Genomic DNA, 15,520 nt, shown 5'->3' with positions numbered 1-15,520 from the left:
TGGCATGCATTTATTACATTGAAAACGTAAATTATACGACAGCGCCAAGTATCATTAAAGAAGGAATGAACTTCTCATACAAGAGGAGGAAAAAAAACCATATATATAGATATAGGATAATAGATAGTACAATATTTTCACATGCAAAGAACAGGTAATCGTGATTTTTGCGAACGAGCGTTATTTTACTTAGATGTTATCTTTGCTTGGCATAATCAAAGTTTGCTTATGACATACAAAATCATAATCACATTTCACATCGAAGCTGGCCCAGGGGTCAGATTCGCAACTGATAGTCGATATCAACACACCGACATTTATTCTAATCCCTAACATTACAATCTATAACTTAAAGCCAAGAATCTGCATCTCCATATGCACATGCATCAGAAACTATTTTCTAGCCCTAAGCCAGCCGGAAACTAGTCGAAAAGCCATCCCGAAGCCAACTGAAACCCATCGCGAAGCCAACCTAAAGCAAGCCAAAGCCAACCCAAAAACAGTCCCAAAGCCAACCCAAAACCAACCCGGAGCCAACCTAAAGCAAACCGAAAGCCACTCTGAAACCAGTCCAAAAGTCATCCCGAAATTAACCACCTTAAACAAACCCAATGCCATCCCGAAACTAGCCCAAAAATAGGCCTGAAGCCAACCTAAAGGAAATCCAAAGCGAGTCAAAAAATCAGCCCCATGCCAGCCCGAAGCCAACTTAAAGCCAGCCCGATACTCGGCGTCGGCATCGACAACTGCAGCCGCGACTTGTACTACGAAAAACGCTAATGCTAGGTGATGCTATATTACCAAATCACTTTTGAAATGGAATGATGGATGGAATGATAGAAGACAGGATTTGAGTTAAGCTACATGGAATGTATCCAAGGCACTAAATATCGCCGCACAATCAGGATACTATTATACATGTCCTAGCCACTAGATCAACGTACCACTGTTTTTGCAAGCTTATGTGTGCGGGAAAATCTACTGAGAAAGTACGATATGTTAAACCTCATACTCTCTGTGACAGTTAAGATCTATTAAAAGTCATCATCCCATGGAAATGCCAGCAAACCTCAAAATTCTATCGGTCAACGACGAAATGACGTCGAAATAGATAAAGATTGCACTGAGAGGGCGGATGAACTCCTAAGGAAGGGATGCAAAACCGCAGAAAGCAGCCTAGCAATTAGAGCTGACGTTTGAATTTTATACTCGTACGGTGAATAGATGTTACTTGTTCTGAAAGGCCTTCAAAACCTTGAAATTTGAAGAAAATTAGAATGGTTTCAACATATGTACTTTTACTTAATAGTATTTGATTATATTTTGAGAATTTAATGTTTATTCTGGAAACATAATAGCACAAGTAATAACAAGCGATAATATTGGAAAGTTTCGTGCAAATCCTGCCATTATTAACGAATTTATAGTTGGGCCGAATTCTGTTTTTTTTTTAATTCTTGCCATAATGAAGCGGTTTTGAACGTAGTATTATGTTGAAGTGAACAATTTAACATACTAAAGGGTAATATGCAATTGCATCCGCATCAAAACGGTATACGTGCCATGATATAAGAAAATCATGAAATTTTCATATCTGAAACGGCTTCTGATTTGTTTTTCCGGATGGAACAATTATTTCCAAAGTCCTGCTTCATTGTCCTATATGCCAATAAAAATATCATGAATCGTCCTTTCAACTTTTCAAAATTTATGGCACACAAAGTGGTTCAGTCTTCCTTCTCTATAAACAAAATAGCTAAATTCTGTGGAATAATTACAAAAATGGGTTAATTTCAACTACAGATGGTCCGTAGTTGAAATCAACTCATTTTTGTAATTATTCTATTGTTTTGTTCTGTTTTGTTGTTTGAGACCAGATAGCGGAAAACTCTGTGGTGCACTCCCTGGAGATGTTTAGGTGCATCCATATGTTTGTAAACGCATACATGCACACGATTTAAAATGTGGGAAATGAATTCTACCAACAGTTTCCGTTGTTGTATTGTCCTGAAATGCTCTGCCAGAAGAGAATGTTATGAAATTTTTACATTAAAATCTTGCATTTAACTGAAGGAACGAAGCGAATTTCATTATCATATTCAGAACAGAGAAATTCACCACATTTCACCGGCATAAACTCTTTGCCTGAAGCATATTCATGCTAATAACTGTTAAATGCCTGCATTTCTCGTAGAAGCACAATAACATTCGTTGAGGTAAAATATATGCAGCGTATCAGCAAATCGTTGCAGCACACTGCATACCAATGACTCATACCCAGAGGTACAACAAAAAAAGGATACAAACGAAACGTTACTGGAGAAAGATTTCTGCTCTATTTTATTTCGTATATCCGGAACTGCCGGAATTTCAGAATAATATCAGACAAGAGAGGAAACTGAGCTGGGAATATGGTCATGTGATACTATGTATAGCTGTGCCATTTTGCCTGGACACCTTGTTTAATAGAGAAATCCTGGCCGGGAGCGGATGAAGTTCTGATACTGAATTCCTCGATGCAATGTAACTTTTGTGATGTAGTGGATGTGATGGTGATTGCAGGTTGGTGGATGTGATCGGAATTTCGAATAGAATTTTGCAAAGTTTCAGAATATTTGGGTTTTTAAGGAGTGTTTTGGAATACTTCAGCAGTTGCGTTGGTTAGAAATTAAATGCTACATTGACTCGTATCTTCACCATTAATCTAGTGGTGTAACTGTTTTTCACTGTTCTGTTTTCGTGAACGTTAAAAAAATTATCCTGATTTTCCCACCATTAATTGAAGTTTAAAAAAAACATTTGAAACGGTTCACCCATATTTTCATCAAAATTCAAAAAAATATGACACTCCCTTCATACAAAACACGAAATTCCCGGAAGAATTTCCCTCAATGAATCTGGGCAAAACTTATATTGCAAACATTCCTACAACTTGTGCGAACCTTCTCCTCCCAATTAAGGATGCTACTCGACATTCTTCACGTTAACCACGGATCCCCTAATCTCATCAATGTATTCCAGGAGTGCTGCTAATATCACCAGCAGCAACGCTACTTTGCGAAACTCATATAACCAACTTCCGCCCTTTCATCCGGTTTGAATATTACACTTTCTGTTTACAAACGAAAATTCACCTTTTCTCTTTTATGTTTCTTTTCCAGGTACTCTCAGCATTGGATATCCTGCAGCCACCACATTTGGACTTCTTCCAGGAAATGTATCCTTTTCTAATAAAAAAACGTGCAGTGCATACTTTCAACGGAACAACGGCACAGCAAATTCATAAAGCGTAGCAAGTATTGGAGTTGGAAGCACGATGCTGTGCTGAATTGAAGAGTTTCATCTAGTCTTAGGGCGCATGTTGCTACTTTAACGATTAAGATAGAAGCAAGGACGGTTAATTTGTTCAGGTTCTTTTTTAAAGCTACTACGTGTTCGGATCCTGAAGGCAAAGAATAATTGGATCGTACTGGTCTCAATTATCGACACAAGTTTCGCCATCCCGACTAACTATTATGACCGGGCTTGGAAGTCATCGGCGAACACTTAATTTAACCGATGAGGCTTAGTAGTAAAGTTTGGGGCTTAAGGTGTATTAAGTTCATTATTATGGAGCCAGCAGGAGACGTAAACGAAAAAATTACAGTGTGGAAACTTTTTTCTCCGATGGAGATATTTTAATGTATTAATTTGTGTTGCTGCCAGGTAGGCAAGTGTAAATTAAGTAATGGATGTCGATATTCGGAAGTTCGTAATTAGGTCCAGGTGTGAGAACAAATTGCTGGGCTTTGGGACTATAGAAGGTCCAATGGTACTGGACTAAATATATCGGCGCTAATCCTTGTTTCTTTTTTTGAACGGGCATTACGTACTTACTCTGCAAACAATTATCTATATTAAGATTTGTATAGCATTTCGTCTTTTCGATTGATTGGTAAGATATGTGGCAACAAAGCATATTTGGTCCGGTCCAACATCAAGTGGATGCGGACTTAGGATGCCTCACTTATCCTAAACAATAACAAAGTATAATTGATTGTGATTTTATTGATAGGTAGAAGTAGACCCAGCTCAGATGCGTAGGTGATGTATGTAACATCACACATGTAATACTACCCTAAAGTGTAATATTACATTACCATCACCGAGCACAATCCAGTTGCATTACAACATCACTTAGCATCACAATATTATTTAACAACACAACATCCCATCATCACTCAGTAGATAAATGATGATGATATTACTCTTGTGATAGGTAATAATTTGTAACCTCCATGCCAATATGATATCGTATCACAAGACATCACTAAACATCACCGAATAATACTGTAATGCATCGCCGGGAACTGTGGGGATTGATAAGTAATGTTCGATTGCAAGAGCAAATATTCACTGTTCTTTGCGTGTGTAAATATATTGCTGTAGTATACGAGAGAGGGTTGTTTACTTCTCTTGCTTGAAGGATTCACCCTTCCTTCATACACACTTGGCGCTTCCGTAAATTTTATGCTACGAATGTGATGAATACAGGTCAAGTATAACGCTAGTGGTAAGTAATATTTGATAATATTTGCTGCCGAGTATAATTTGTGATGTTGGTGATATGACATCACATATATGGTTAGGGCAATGAAAGATGACGTTTGTGATATTTTTATGTAATTCCACTTACCTCGAAAATGAATTTCGCGTGGAAACGTAATGTTTTACGCATCTCCACTTAGCAGCTTTTTAAATGAACGTCATTTTCGTTATCATATATGGTATCTAACCCTATTAAAAATAAGAGTTATTAGTTTTTTGTGTCTCACTGGTGACAGTGAGACTTGTATCGTGATTTGACGTTGAATACCAGTCGACTCAGCTGTGAATGAGTACCTGAGTCAAATCAGAGTAATAATCTCGGGCAGGCGCAATGCTGACCACATTGCCTCCTATAGTGTACTGTAACCCTATAGTGTACCGTTACGGTCTTGAATGAAGTAATCTAACGCCCATCAAGGCCCTAATCCAGTTGGATTGTTGCGCCAACGATTGTTATTATAGTTTTATTCGTGAGAAAATGGGTTAAATAAATAGATTTAGTTAGTAAAAGATACCGTTCATCTCAGTTCATCAATTAACTAAGTGAGTTAGTAAGATGTTGCACATATTTTGAGGGATGCACGCGATTTGGTTGTTACTCAGAATTTTAACTATTTATCGACTGTATGCCTGTTATTTAGTTACATAGTAGGCTTTCTTGAATGTGTGAATGCTCGTCTCGTTTGTTCCATTATGAATAGGTTGTAATGAACCCGCAAATCAGGGGAAACTAGCAATCGTCTCCAATTTTTTTCCGAACAGAAGAGCAGAGCTATGGTTCACATTGAAGAAACCGGTGACGCCCGGAATCACTGGAGGCTAGCAACTCATAATCCGGAATAGGTGACCGAAAACAGAGAAAACCTTCCCCGATTTCCACTCTACCTCGGCATCTCATGACCTGGGAAATTAGGGATAGTCATCCATAGAATGCGGGGACGACATGCATGAGGAAGTATAAAGTAAATAGAAAAAGTATGACTTCTTCAGATTACATTGTATTCGTCTGTCTATTCGGATTATACAAAGGCCGTTTAAAAAATGATGTGCAAAGTGGAAACTGCTTAATGGATGCTGCAATCTTATTGAAAATCGCCTTAAATACAAGAGAAAAAAGGACTTCGGTGAATTCCTTTCTAAGGGCTTACCTTCCAAGCTTTTTAAGGGGCCACCAATAAGAAGCAGAGATGGCCATCAACTTCCTCCTATATTTAGGAGGATATACCCATTTATATCAAGTGCATGTTTAACAATTATTCTAATGGATGCGTTGCCTATCTAACGTCTCTGCAGCCTTTGGGACCGGTTCTTTCCGGCAACTTTTTGTATCAGCAAAAGCCGTAAGGAAACAACTGGCCCGAAGGGAACTTTCGAGGAAGTGCACTATCACAAGGCTATCCCGGTTCCTCAAAGTGTTGGTTGATTCCTGTGCAATTCAGCACTGACAACCACCTATCGGATATATGAGGCAAGCATTCTCGAAGGGGATCCCTAGAATAGGTCGAACCTGTAGGGACTCCATTGTGTAGGAGCTAAGACCATTCGCTTACTGCATCCTCGACCAGCGAATTCAAGTAAACACGGCGTATCTCAGTATCTCAGCAGTAGAGGTTTTGGGACTCTCGACAGCTTGTGATTGGTTTCTCGAATGTGCGCACGCTCCTCGAAAACTGTATCGAAAGTCCTCTCTCGGTTTCTCCAACTCGAGTGAGCATTTTAATATAAGGTGCACATTCCGGGCCTAAGCGAAGTGTTGACACTTTGAAGAGTACTCCTCTGCCACTTGCGGCCTAGTGATAGCAGACGCGAATCCGGTGTCGGATTGTTACTGAAGATTACCGCAAGGTGCGCTCGCTTGACCTGGGAGCCGGTTTCCCCAGGTTTCTGAGTGCAGCATGCCGGTCCAAGTTAAGGAACATTACAATTGTCGCTTGCGTTTTGCGCTCGTCATTTTTTGCAGGGTTATAGAGCTAATTTCAACAGTGGCCGCCTTTATGATCCAGCTGTTGCTCGATAGTGGGGAAATTACCTTGCAGGTCGGACGGCATATATCCAGGGTAACCTGTCTGAATATCGATAAGTACTAAGTCGCCATTAAAAATGTTCTTGGAGTCAATTAGTTAGTTGCTGCCGCAGAACGCAGTGATTTCAGAAATTTACATATGTACCGCATCACGAAAGCACGCACGTGAGGTGCGCCACCGGTCGACTCTCGTCCACGAAGAACCGAAAGAACGCTTCACCACCGTTCTTAACCGTATTACAAATGATGAGGTTCCTCCTCGTGTAGACGAAATTGCTAGTCACCGTAACATGCGGATACGGACTGTTCCTCCAAACAGAAGGGAAATTAAGCTGGGCTTGACGGTCTCCCCGCAGAGTTATTTAACGCTGCACCTGCAGTTGTTGCTTCATTCGACGGAAATCTTGAGAATCTGTGACCTTTCCCAGGAGTAGAAGAAGGGGATGATCGTCAAGATCCCAAAGCCCTTCTATGGTGCTTTAAATGTGGCAATTGGAGGGGGGTATCTGCGTGTTTCCTGCCGTCGTAAAGATAATAGCTACAATAATCCTGGAACGCATCAAAGAACACTTCGAAAGCTTAATCGACAAATAACAAGTTGGTTTCCGCTCCGTATACTTCTGTATTGACTACATGAACACCCTAAGGAACATTTTTGAACAGTGCGCGGCATTTAAATCTTCGCTGCACCTGCTCCCTATCAACTTCGAGAACGCTTTCGATAGCGTGAACAGGGAGTTTATCTGGAGTACTCTATGCAGGAGTGGCATTCCGGAGAAACTACTAGCTATTATCAGAGCGACATATGATTGCGCCAAATGTCACGTGCTGCACCGAGGTAAAATCTCGGAGGATTTTGAGATCCAAAGTCTAGCAGCGCAAGAGTGTTGCATTTTGGTACCGGTATTATATCTTCTAGTTGTCGAAGATACTCTTCATGCTGCTTTGTCTGGAGTAGGTGGAGAAATTCAATGGACAATGACATCCTTCCGCTGATGACATTTATTTGATCTCCCATGAGGTCATGACCTTGGCCATGTGGCTCTGGATTTGAACCCCAACAAGACCATGGTTTTCAATTTGACGAGCCATCGCCCTCTCCCTATCTACATTACTGGTCAGAGTGTCGATCAATTTGTATATCTAGGAAGCGTAGTTTTTGCCGACAGATGTTGCTCGACGCATTAACAGCGCTAGATTCGCTTTCACTGCCCTGCCTAAAATATGAAAATGTCGTTATCTTAACATTAAGATCAAGTTGAGACTGCTCTGTGCTAGTGTTCTTTCTGTATTGCTATATGGGAGTAGCACATGGAAAGGAAAATCCGCTGTTACGCAAAAGCTTGAAGCTTTTCTTAATTCTTGTCTGTGTCATATCATCGGAGTGCGCTGGCCTGGCTCTATCACAAATGAGGAACTTGGTCGGCGCACAGGCTGTGATCGGAAGACGCAAGTCGCAGTGGATAGGTCACACATTTGGGGGGGGGGGGGGGGGGACAATTGCATTGCTAGCTATGCCATGCAGTGGAATCCACTCTCCCAAGATGGCCGACGGGTGGGTCGCTCCAAGGGCACTTGGCGCAGAACAGTATAGGACGAGTGCGGGCACCTCGGGAAGTCGTGGGGGAAGCTGAAAGGTATTTCAGGTTATCGCGAGCGATGGCGTGTAGGCGTGGTTGGCGCACTATACCCCACCCAGGATGAAAAGCAACTATAGTTATATATATATAGAAACATATAAATATGTTGGTTCGTTGTAGAATCTGCGATGTCCTTAGAGCGTAAAAAACTGTTTTTCGCTTCATTTCGACTATCTTATTGTGAAAGACCAGCACGGATTTCAACGCGGTAACTCGATTGTAGTCAACTTCGTCGCGAAGTCTCTGAATACAAAGAAGAGTGTCTTTGCAATCGATACTTATTTCTCGAAAGCTTCTAATTTCGTTGACCACTCTTATGGATTTCTATTGGCTATTTTCTCTTTGTTGAGATCTTACTTAGACCCCTTTTTATTTATCTGAGGTACCTCATGGCTCCATCCTGGACCGACTTATGTTTTCTTGTTTTAGGAATGATGCTCTAGGTACCTATCCTTAAAATTATTTGCTGTTGTTAATTTGCCTAATGATTAGAGCAGCTTCTGTGAAACCTTGACACTTTATCCCGACTCAAGTTGCTACAATGCGATGGAATCAGTTCAGAGGAATGTCATTCTCATAGCATTTCCTTTTGTTCTCTCTTTCAACTGTTATTCCCCTGTCAGTTAATTGATGCTGTAAAAATACGTCACTGTTTATTTTTCGCCTGCCACAACCAATGTGGCCTGTACCTTCCTTCTCGCTTAGCTGTATGACGTTCTACTGGTACGACGCTGGCTCTCGATAGTGCAATCGTCAGTCTATCCATTCATATCCTCTACCATCCATCTAGCTGTTCATAGTGGCAACGATAGCATCACAACATATTAATTATTGAAAACTATAGTTAAACGGATTTTGGAATTAGTTCATTTTAAGATTTAGGTATCGAGTAAAGGAACTAAGAATTTTGGGGTAAATTGAATTCATAAATTGTTGTGCTGTAGCGAATGAAGTGGATGAGGATTTTGGATATACTTTGCCGGAGACAGCTTAACATATCAAAGGAAGGACGTGGAATCTATATGGGGTATGGACCAAACGGATCGTATACCGTTCCGTTTTACATTTTCGTGTTTTCGCTACATCTGAATATTAAATTTACAGTTTATCCTATGTTTTGGAGTTGATTTAAAAAAGCCTTCCGATAGAACGGTGAAGATAGGGCAGCCGTATGCGATACCGATGGGGAATCTCATGTTGAAACTCTAAGATTTGAATTTCATGGAATAGCTTGGTTGGAGTTGTCAAGAATTAACAATCATTTCGCCTGTCTGCAGGTTTACAATAGCTAAATCCAAAGTCTGACTTATCCATCAATCCTTGAGGTAAGATGGAAATCATTTGTATCAGAGCTTCTAAGCAAAGCGCCAATTGACGAAATAACCGAGTTGTAGTAGGGTGAATTCATACGAAAAAGAATCAAGCAAAAGAAAGACAATTTCATGTCTTATTTTTGAGATTACAGTTTCCATTTTAGGGCTAACTCTGGTTTAAATTCAAGATATTTTCCCTTAAATCCATCTAAATAGAAAATTTGGAACAATATCTCCGGAAGAATTGAAATGATTACAATATCATTTCTGCTGAAATTATTTATTACTTTCCAACTTTTCTGCTCTCTCCTCGGTGAAATTCCTTGTTAAATCGGATTCGAAGCTTCCAAATGCTTTCCATAATTTCCTATTTCTCTGTCCTTGGCCAATTTCATCCTGAAATTGAAGTAAATCTAAATCTAAATGTCATGGGAAAAAACCCACAATGAATTACGTTTGTTATGATATCTTTATGGCACAAGGAGATGAAGATATAAAGAAAATGAAGCATCATTTGGAATTTGTTAATGTAACGCCCGGAGCTTTTGTTTCTATTTGTATTATGTAATGTAAGGGATGTTGGGTAGAATTGTATTCAATAAATAGGAACAAGTATACTTATCAGCGTCGGTCACAAGGGACATTGCCTAGACATGAAAAGGATAATGACCTTATTATGCTTTTTTGTTTTTTCAGCCTGTGACTGGGCAAAGTTCACACGCATTAGGATGTTGTGTCTGATTACATTTAGTTGTCCAGGGCGGGCGTTGTTGGGGTTGGTAAGAGTTGACTTCTGTACTTTTCGTGGTTTTGGGTTTCAAATAGGTCGCAATATTTGGAAACGTTTTTCAATTTGCTTCAAGCTAAAATGTTTGCCCTTTGAATGCTAAAATTGTTGACGTTATTTTTGGGAAATGTGATGCTGTCAAAGAGATATGTAGGTTATATAATTGTGTGGGGGGGGGGGGGGGGTATCTTTTCAGTGAATATATTTCAGTTTATCAGCGAAATATATATAAACAACTCGTTTAGTACAATAACTGAAATTTATTGGAGATTCGAACGGAAAATCTATCACCTGTCAATCGACTATAAAATTTACACAAACTCGACAAAACCTTTCGTCCTTCTTTATAGTATACATCAGGCCGATCTGTGGAAATCTACTATTATTTTTGACAATCTATCACGCATTCATATTAGATTAGAATCATTTATGGAGTTCTGTACGAAAGTTGAGGTTATTGGCTGTCTAGCCTCGTTTTCATCTAAAGTGACAGAAGGTCTAATCGGCAATTCGTATATTTCTCTAAGATCACAGTGGCTATCACACTTTTCTAGCTAATCTACTTGGGTCAGCAGTTCTTAACTCAAATATTTGATTATTTAGAGAATTGTGATGGATATTACAAAGGATTAGTATTGCTTTACCGAGTATCTTTTTAAATGAACATGCCTGAAGTTCCAGATGAAACAATTCCCTTATAGGTGGGATTTTACGTGCTATTGCTTTATAAAGCTTTTCAATTCGACTATTCTTTTCAGGATTTTCAATCCGATTTACAACGTAACGCTACCTATTGTGATTTTATACTCAAATACTTATTTCGGCTTTTGTAGTTCCGCTAATAATGATTCCCATCAAATTTTTCAGTATGATGCTCAATGTTGTGGCCTATGTTACTGTAATTTCTCAGTAACTTAACACAAGTTAGTAAGACACTAATATTAACTTTATTTGAGTAAATTTTGGAATTCACATTGCTCTGTGGTCTAGATGTCATATAGAGGCATCATCACCATTTTATTTTCGGTGTGGTGGTTTTTGAAAATGGGCCGTTGATTTGAACATGTAACATAATGGTAAGGGGGTATCGCGCGCTTCCAATGTGCAGCATATTTTTTCTTTCACGGCTATGAAAAACCACTCACCAAGAAATTTGTACATTAAAAATACAAACCGCTAAACTCTTTGAGGAAGCCATCTTGAAGAGAAAAATTCGACTTTCTTCCAATTTGTACAATGGAGCGCAGTTGTCGTTCTGATGACGTGACAGTTTACAGCTGAGTATGTTCATATTTCGACACCTGCATAGTGACGAAATACGAATATATGAGCGATATCGCGACTGTATAATCATTGAGAAAATCAGGCTCCATTAACAGTGGCGGGCGGGTCACTTAATCCAAATGGATGAGAAAGCCCGCTATCAGAGGTCTATTAGGGCAATATTCAGAATCCAAAAAAAGAAGGCGAAGAAGGAAAAAAGGAAACAACCGACTACGCCATCAGAGACAAATCTGTCCAAACGCAAGAAGACGGCCAACCAAAAGAGGAGGAAACGAAGAAGGACTAGACCGCCGGCTCTGCTTATTAAACCGACGTAAGGCAAGACAAACCCGAAGACAATGGAGCAGAGGTGTCTTCCATACGGAAAACGAGGTGTGGCGGAGTCCTCATCGAACTGGGGACGCCTAGCAATAGTACGTTTTGCTCTTGTCTCCAGCCTAGAGCCCATGTGCTCCCTAGAAATCCGCGATTTTGACTGCCTCACAAAAAGGTGGAAGTGGAAGAGGCGATAAAGCGTCAATCTCCAGAGGTAACCAATGCCCGGATAGGCATCACCTCTGTAAATGCTCCAGGCCAAACACTCGCCGCAGTGTAAGTCCCCGAGCAATATGCGAGGAAACCCCTTAGTAGCGGGAGACTCAAAATTGGATGGGCTGTATGCAGGGTACGAATGCGGATAGTTCCCACCAAGTACTACAGGTGTCTAGACTATGGACACACCTCAGCCGCTTCCAAGGAACTGGACAGGAGGACAGCATGCCGGAGATGCGATCAAGTAGGTCATCAAGTGGAGACCTGTAATGAAAGCGAAAGTTGCGTTCTCTACAGGTGTCGCGTCTGGTGAGAGCGTGGCACACGGTGTCCAATCTTCATGGCATGAACCGCATTTTACAAATTAACATTTTACAAACGCATTTACAATTAACTGCTAGCACAGTTCGCTGCGGAAGTAAATGTTGATCTAGTGCTAATTAGCGAGCGATATCGAAACACGAACGCGACCTCATGGCATCTCGACTTATCGGACATCGCTGCCATCTGGGTTCGGGACGATGCCAGAATTTTGGCATCGTCTTGATGCTCTGGAGGACGCCGTTTCGAGTACGGAGGGACGAAGCCTGGTAAGCGGTAATTTTAATGCCAGTGTCTTTGGATGGGGCATGCTTCAGTCAAACTCCAGAGGGAAAAGGATTCTTGAAATGCCTGGTTACCTCCTTCGTCGATAGAGCGATGGACTATGCCAGGGCGGGAAGAACATGTTCAAATAAAGTAATTGGATCCTTGCACGAGGACGTCTAGAATTTTGAGAAGCAGGCTTAGACCAGAAGCCGGTTGTCATTTTACAAGTGTCATGAACTGGTCAGTAGAACATGATGAGAAATTTCCACAAAGACATTGTGGAATTCTTAAGGATGAAATGAATTGCCATATCAATATCGCGAAGGATGAGCTTATTCCAGCATAAGCTTACACCTTGCTAAAACGTAGCTAGTTGCAAATGGCAAGGAACATTTTATTGAGGATATCCTTCCAGAATGACTACGGATGAGTTGAATGGGGTTTTGTAACTGAACTTCAATATAAGTAAGTTCTTGGTCAAAAATGTACTTTTCGTATTTGATTTCCTTCTTTTCTCACTAAACCTAAAATTTTAAAAATTTTGATAGTGTGGGTTGATTTCTAACCGACAAAATCAATGATAAAATGAAGTAGAAGGACATTTACACAATCAATTGAGTGTAATCTTATGAAGATTTCTCCTCTTTATTCGACCCAGCCTATATAGTAGTCAGTAATAATAATTTCAGAAATCGAACGTCAACATCGAATAAAATCTTCGGAAGAGGTAAACCGGAATTTTCCTTTATTGGTCACACCGGGGAAAACCTGTAGCCATTCAATAAATTTTGGTTGCTTTTTGGATATAACGCGATTTTACTCAACAAATGCCGTATTCCTGGGATTAGTTGTTCCCCTCTTCAGGACTTTTCCTTCATCATCATCAGTTACTTTTACTTTGGAGGTACATAAGCGGCTTTATTCATATTTGTGTTCAGCTGAACCCCATTGTAATTCTACATTCGAAAAATAAACACATCCTTCAAATTTCGAAGTCAATACAATTTTTAATCATAGGTTTGTCGGTAGTGTGTAAGGCTTCAATGGATTTGACGATGATCAGAAGACCATCTTGGTTAGCCTCAAAAAACACAGAAAAGTAGCGAAAGATGTTCTCTGTTTGCAAGGCTCGATAAGGTATGTTGGGTTTTTAAGATACTTTGAATACTTCACCTCGGACGGATTGGAAAATCCGTTAATGTTGAGAAATCCGCGACAAGTTTTGTAAATGGCTGCTAAGTTAAAATGAAAAAAAAAATAACGACTCGACTGTGCCCATGAGGTCAGATCACTCGCAAACCCGAATGCCGTTACCGCGAAGTAAAGATCCAAGACAGGCGGTATCCTCATCCGACGTTTCCTCTTCTTCAGGTGTCAGTGATGCGAGACTCCCTTCCTACCATGACATTTTCAGACATATTTTTTGCGTCTCTAGTTATAATATGATACTTGTCTGGGGTGTTGATTGCTTTATTAACTATCAAATTGCAGACTTGATCTATACGTGTTTGTTTGAAGGTATCATTTTTTGAATACAAATTATCCTTTCTATAGCATGTATGTTAGGAGCAGCTAGGCTAACCCGAAGAAAATCCTTATCATCTTCCAACTTGTAATAATATGTTGTAGGTTCACCTTTAAAATCTCAAATGATGTGTAACAAGCCAGGCTGCATTTAGGTGCTTGAGGACCAACACGATCAGCTTTCGCCACTACTTTATTGTTAGGTAGTTTGGTTGTTAGGCTCTTGTAATTGAGTCACTTTGGATATCCTCAATCTTTATAGTGATGACCAGAGGCATGGGATCAAAATGATGTGCATCCCTCTCCCCCTCCCAAATTGCTGCTTAGTCTAGTTTTGTAAAGTTCCTCTATGCCATGCCCTCGAAAAAACTTCGAGCCCAAAGGGAATGTCTCATTTCTGCCTTCCAATTAACAGGTCTGCCATTACAGAATCTAATGTTCATAATCTCAACATCGAACCATGCTCCTTATTTCTGGCGCGTGCTATTTCATCTATGTTATCGGATTGTTTTTCTGGGAAGGGGAAAAGAAGTCTACATTATAAATTTTCAACCATGCTATCAAAAACCCCACTATAATGATAAGGCAAGTAGATATGTATTTTCGATGTGTCAATAAGTTTCTCGAGCGGAGCAAGGAGAAATCTAAGAACACAGAGTTAGGTGAGTACGGAAATGAGACTTAGTTCCGCAACTTTTGCTCTGAGTGAGCATAACGGTGTGAGGTCTACCGTTGTCATGATGAAATATGATGCTACTTGCTGGATACCTGGAATGGACGTCTTTCCTTCACCACTGCCTCGGGACGCTCTAACTAGGCACCGTATACTTCCACCTCTAGGGTTTGGTAGCGTTATAACATGGTAACCCTTGGAATATCCCACCAAACACCCAAGAAGACCTTACGGGCGTGAAATCGTGCTCTGTCGATGGTGGTATTTCTTTCCCCTCGCAAATGGTTCTGATTCGTTTTAACATTTTTGTAAAGAATGCATTTCTTACCCGCAGTGTGCAAATAAAAAAGAAAATCTTCCGCAATTGATCAGATTCACAACATAGTCCAAGGATCAGATTCTTCTTTTTATAGTGGCACGTTGTACATTGAACCTTTTTGATTGTTTGGCAACAATTAATTTATCCTCCTCCTCCAATGTTACTAACAATTCACCGCTTTGTAGCTCGTTTGGCGTAAAAACACACTTATCCGAAAGTTGAGAGAAAATGCAGAGGATCTGTGTTTAGTT

The 15,520-nt window shown here is 40.2% G+C and overlaps 1 protein-coding gene across 7 annotated transcripts in view; it reads left to right on the top strand.

Annotated features, from left to right (window-relative positions):
- Positions 1–15,520, top strand: part of LOC119647496 (serine/threonine-protein kinase NLK) — a 361,344-nt gene that overhangs the window by 300,044 nt on the left and 45,780 nt on the right. For all 7 annotated transcript variants that reach the window (XR_005248885.1, XR_005248883.1, XR_005248887.1 and 4 more), the window contains exon 3: positions 3,162–3,217. Coding sequence is in view for 2 of the 7 variants with exons in the window: in XM_038048455.1 (XP_037904383.1) it covers positions 3,162–3,217 (56 nt within the window). In the remaining 5 variants the exon portion in view is untranslated. The remainder of the gene's footprint in view (positions 1–3,161; positions 3,218–15,520) is intronic.

The sequence above is a fragment of the Hermetia illucens genome, chromosome 2, assembly GCF_905115235.1.
Source record: "Hermetia illucens chromosome 2, iHerIll2.2.curated.20191125, whole genome shotgun sequence".
In the NCBI taxonomy this organism is placed as follows: domain Eukaryota; kingdom Metazoa; phylum Arthropoda; class Insecta; order Diptera; family Stratiomyidae; genus Hermetia; species Hermetia illucens.
The sequence above is the reverse complement of the archived record's forward strand: the minus strand, read 5'-3'. Positions and strand labels throughout refer to the sequence as shown.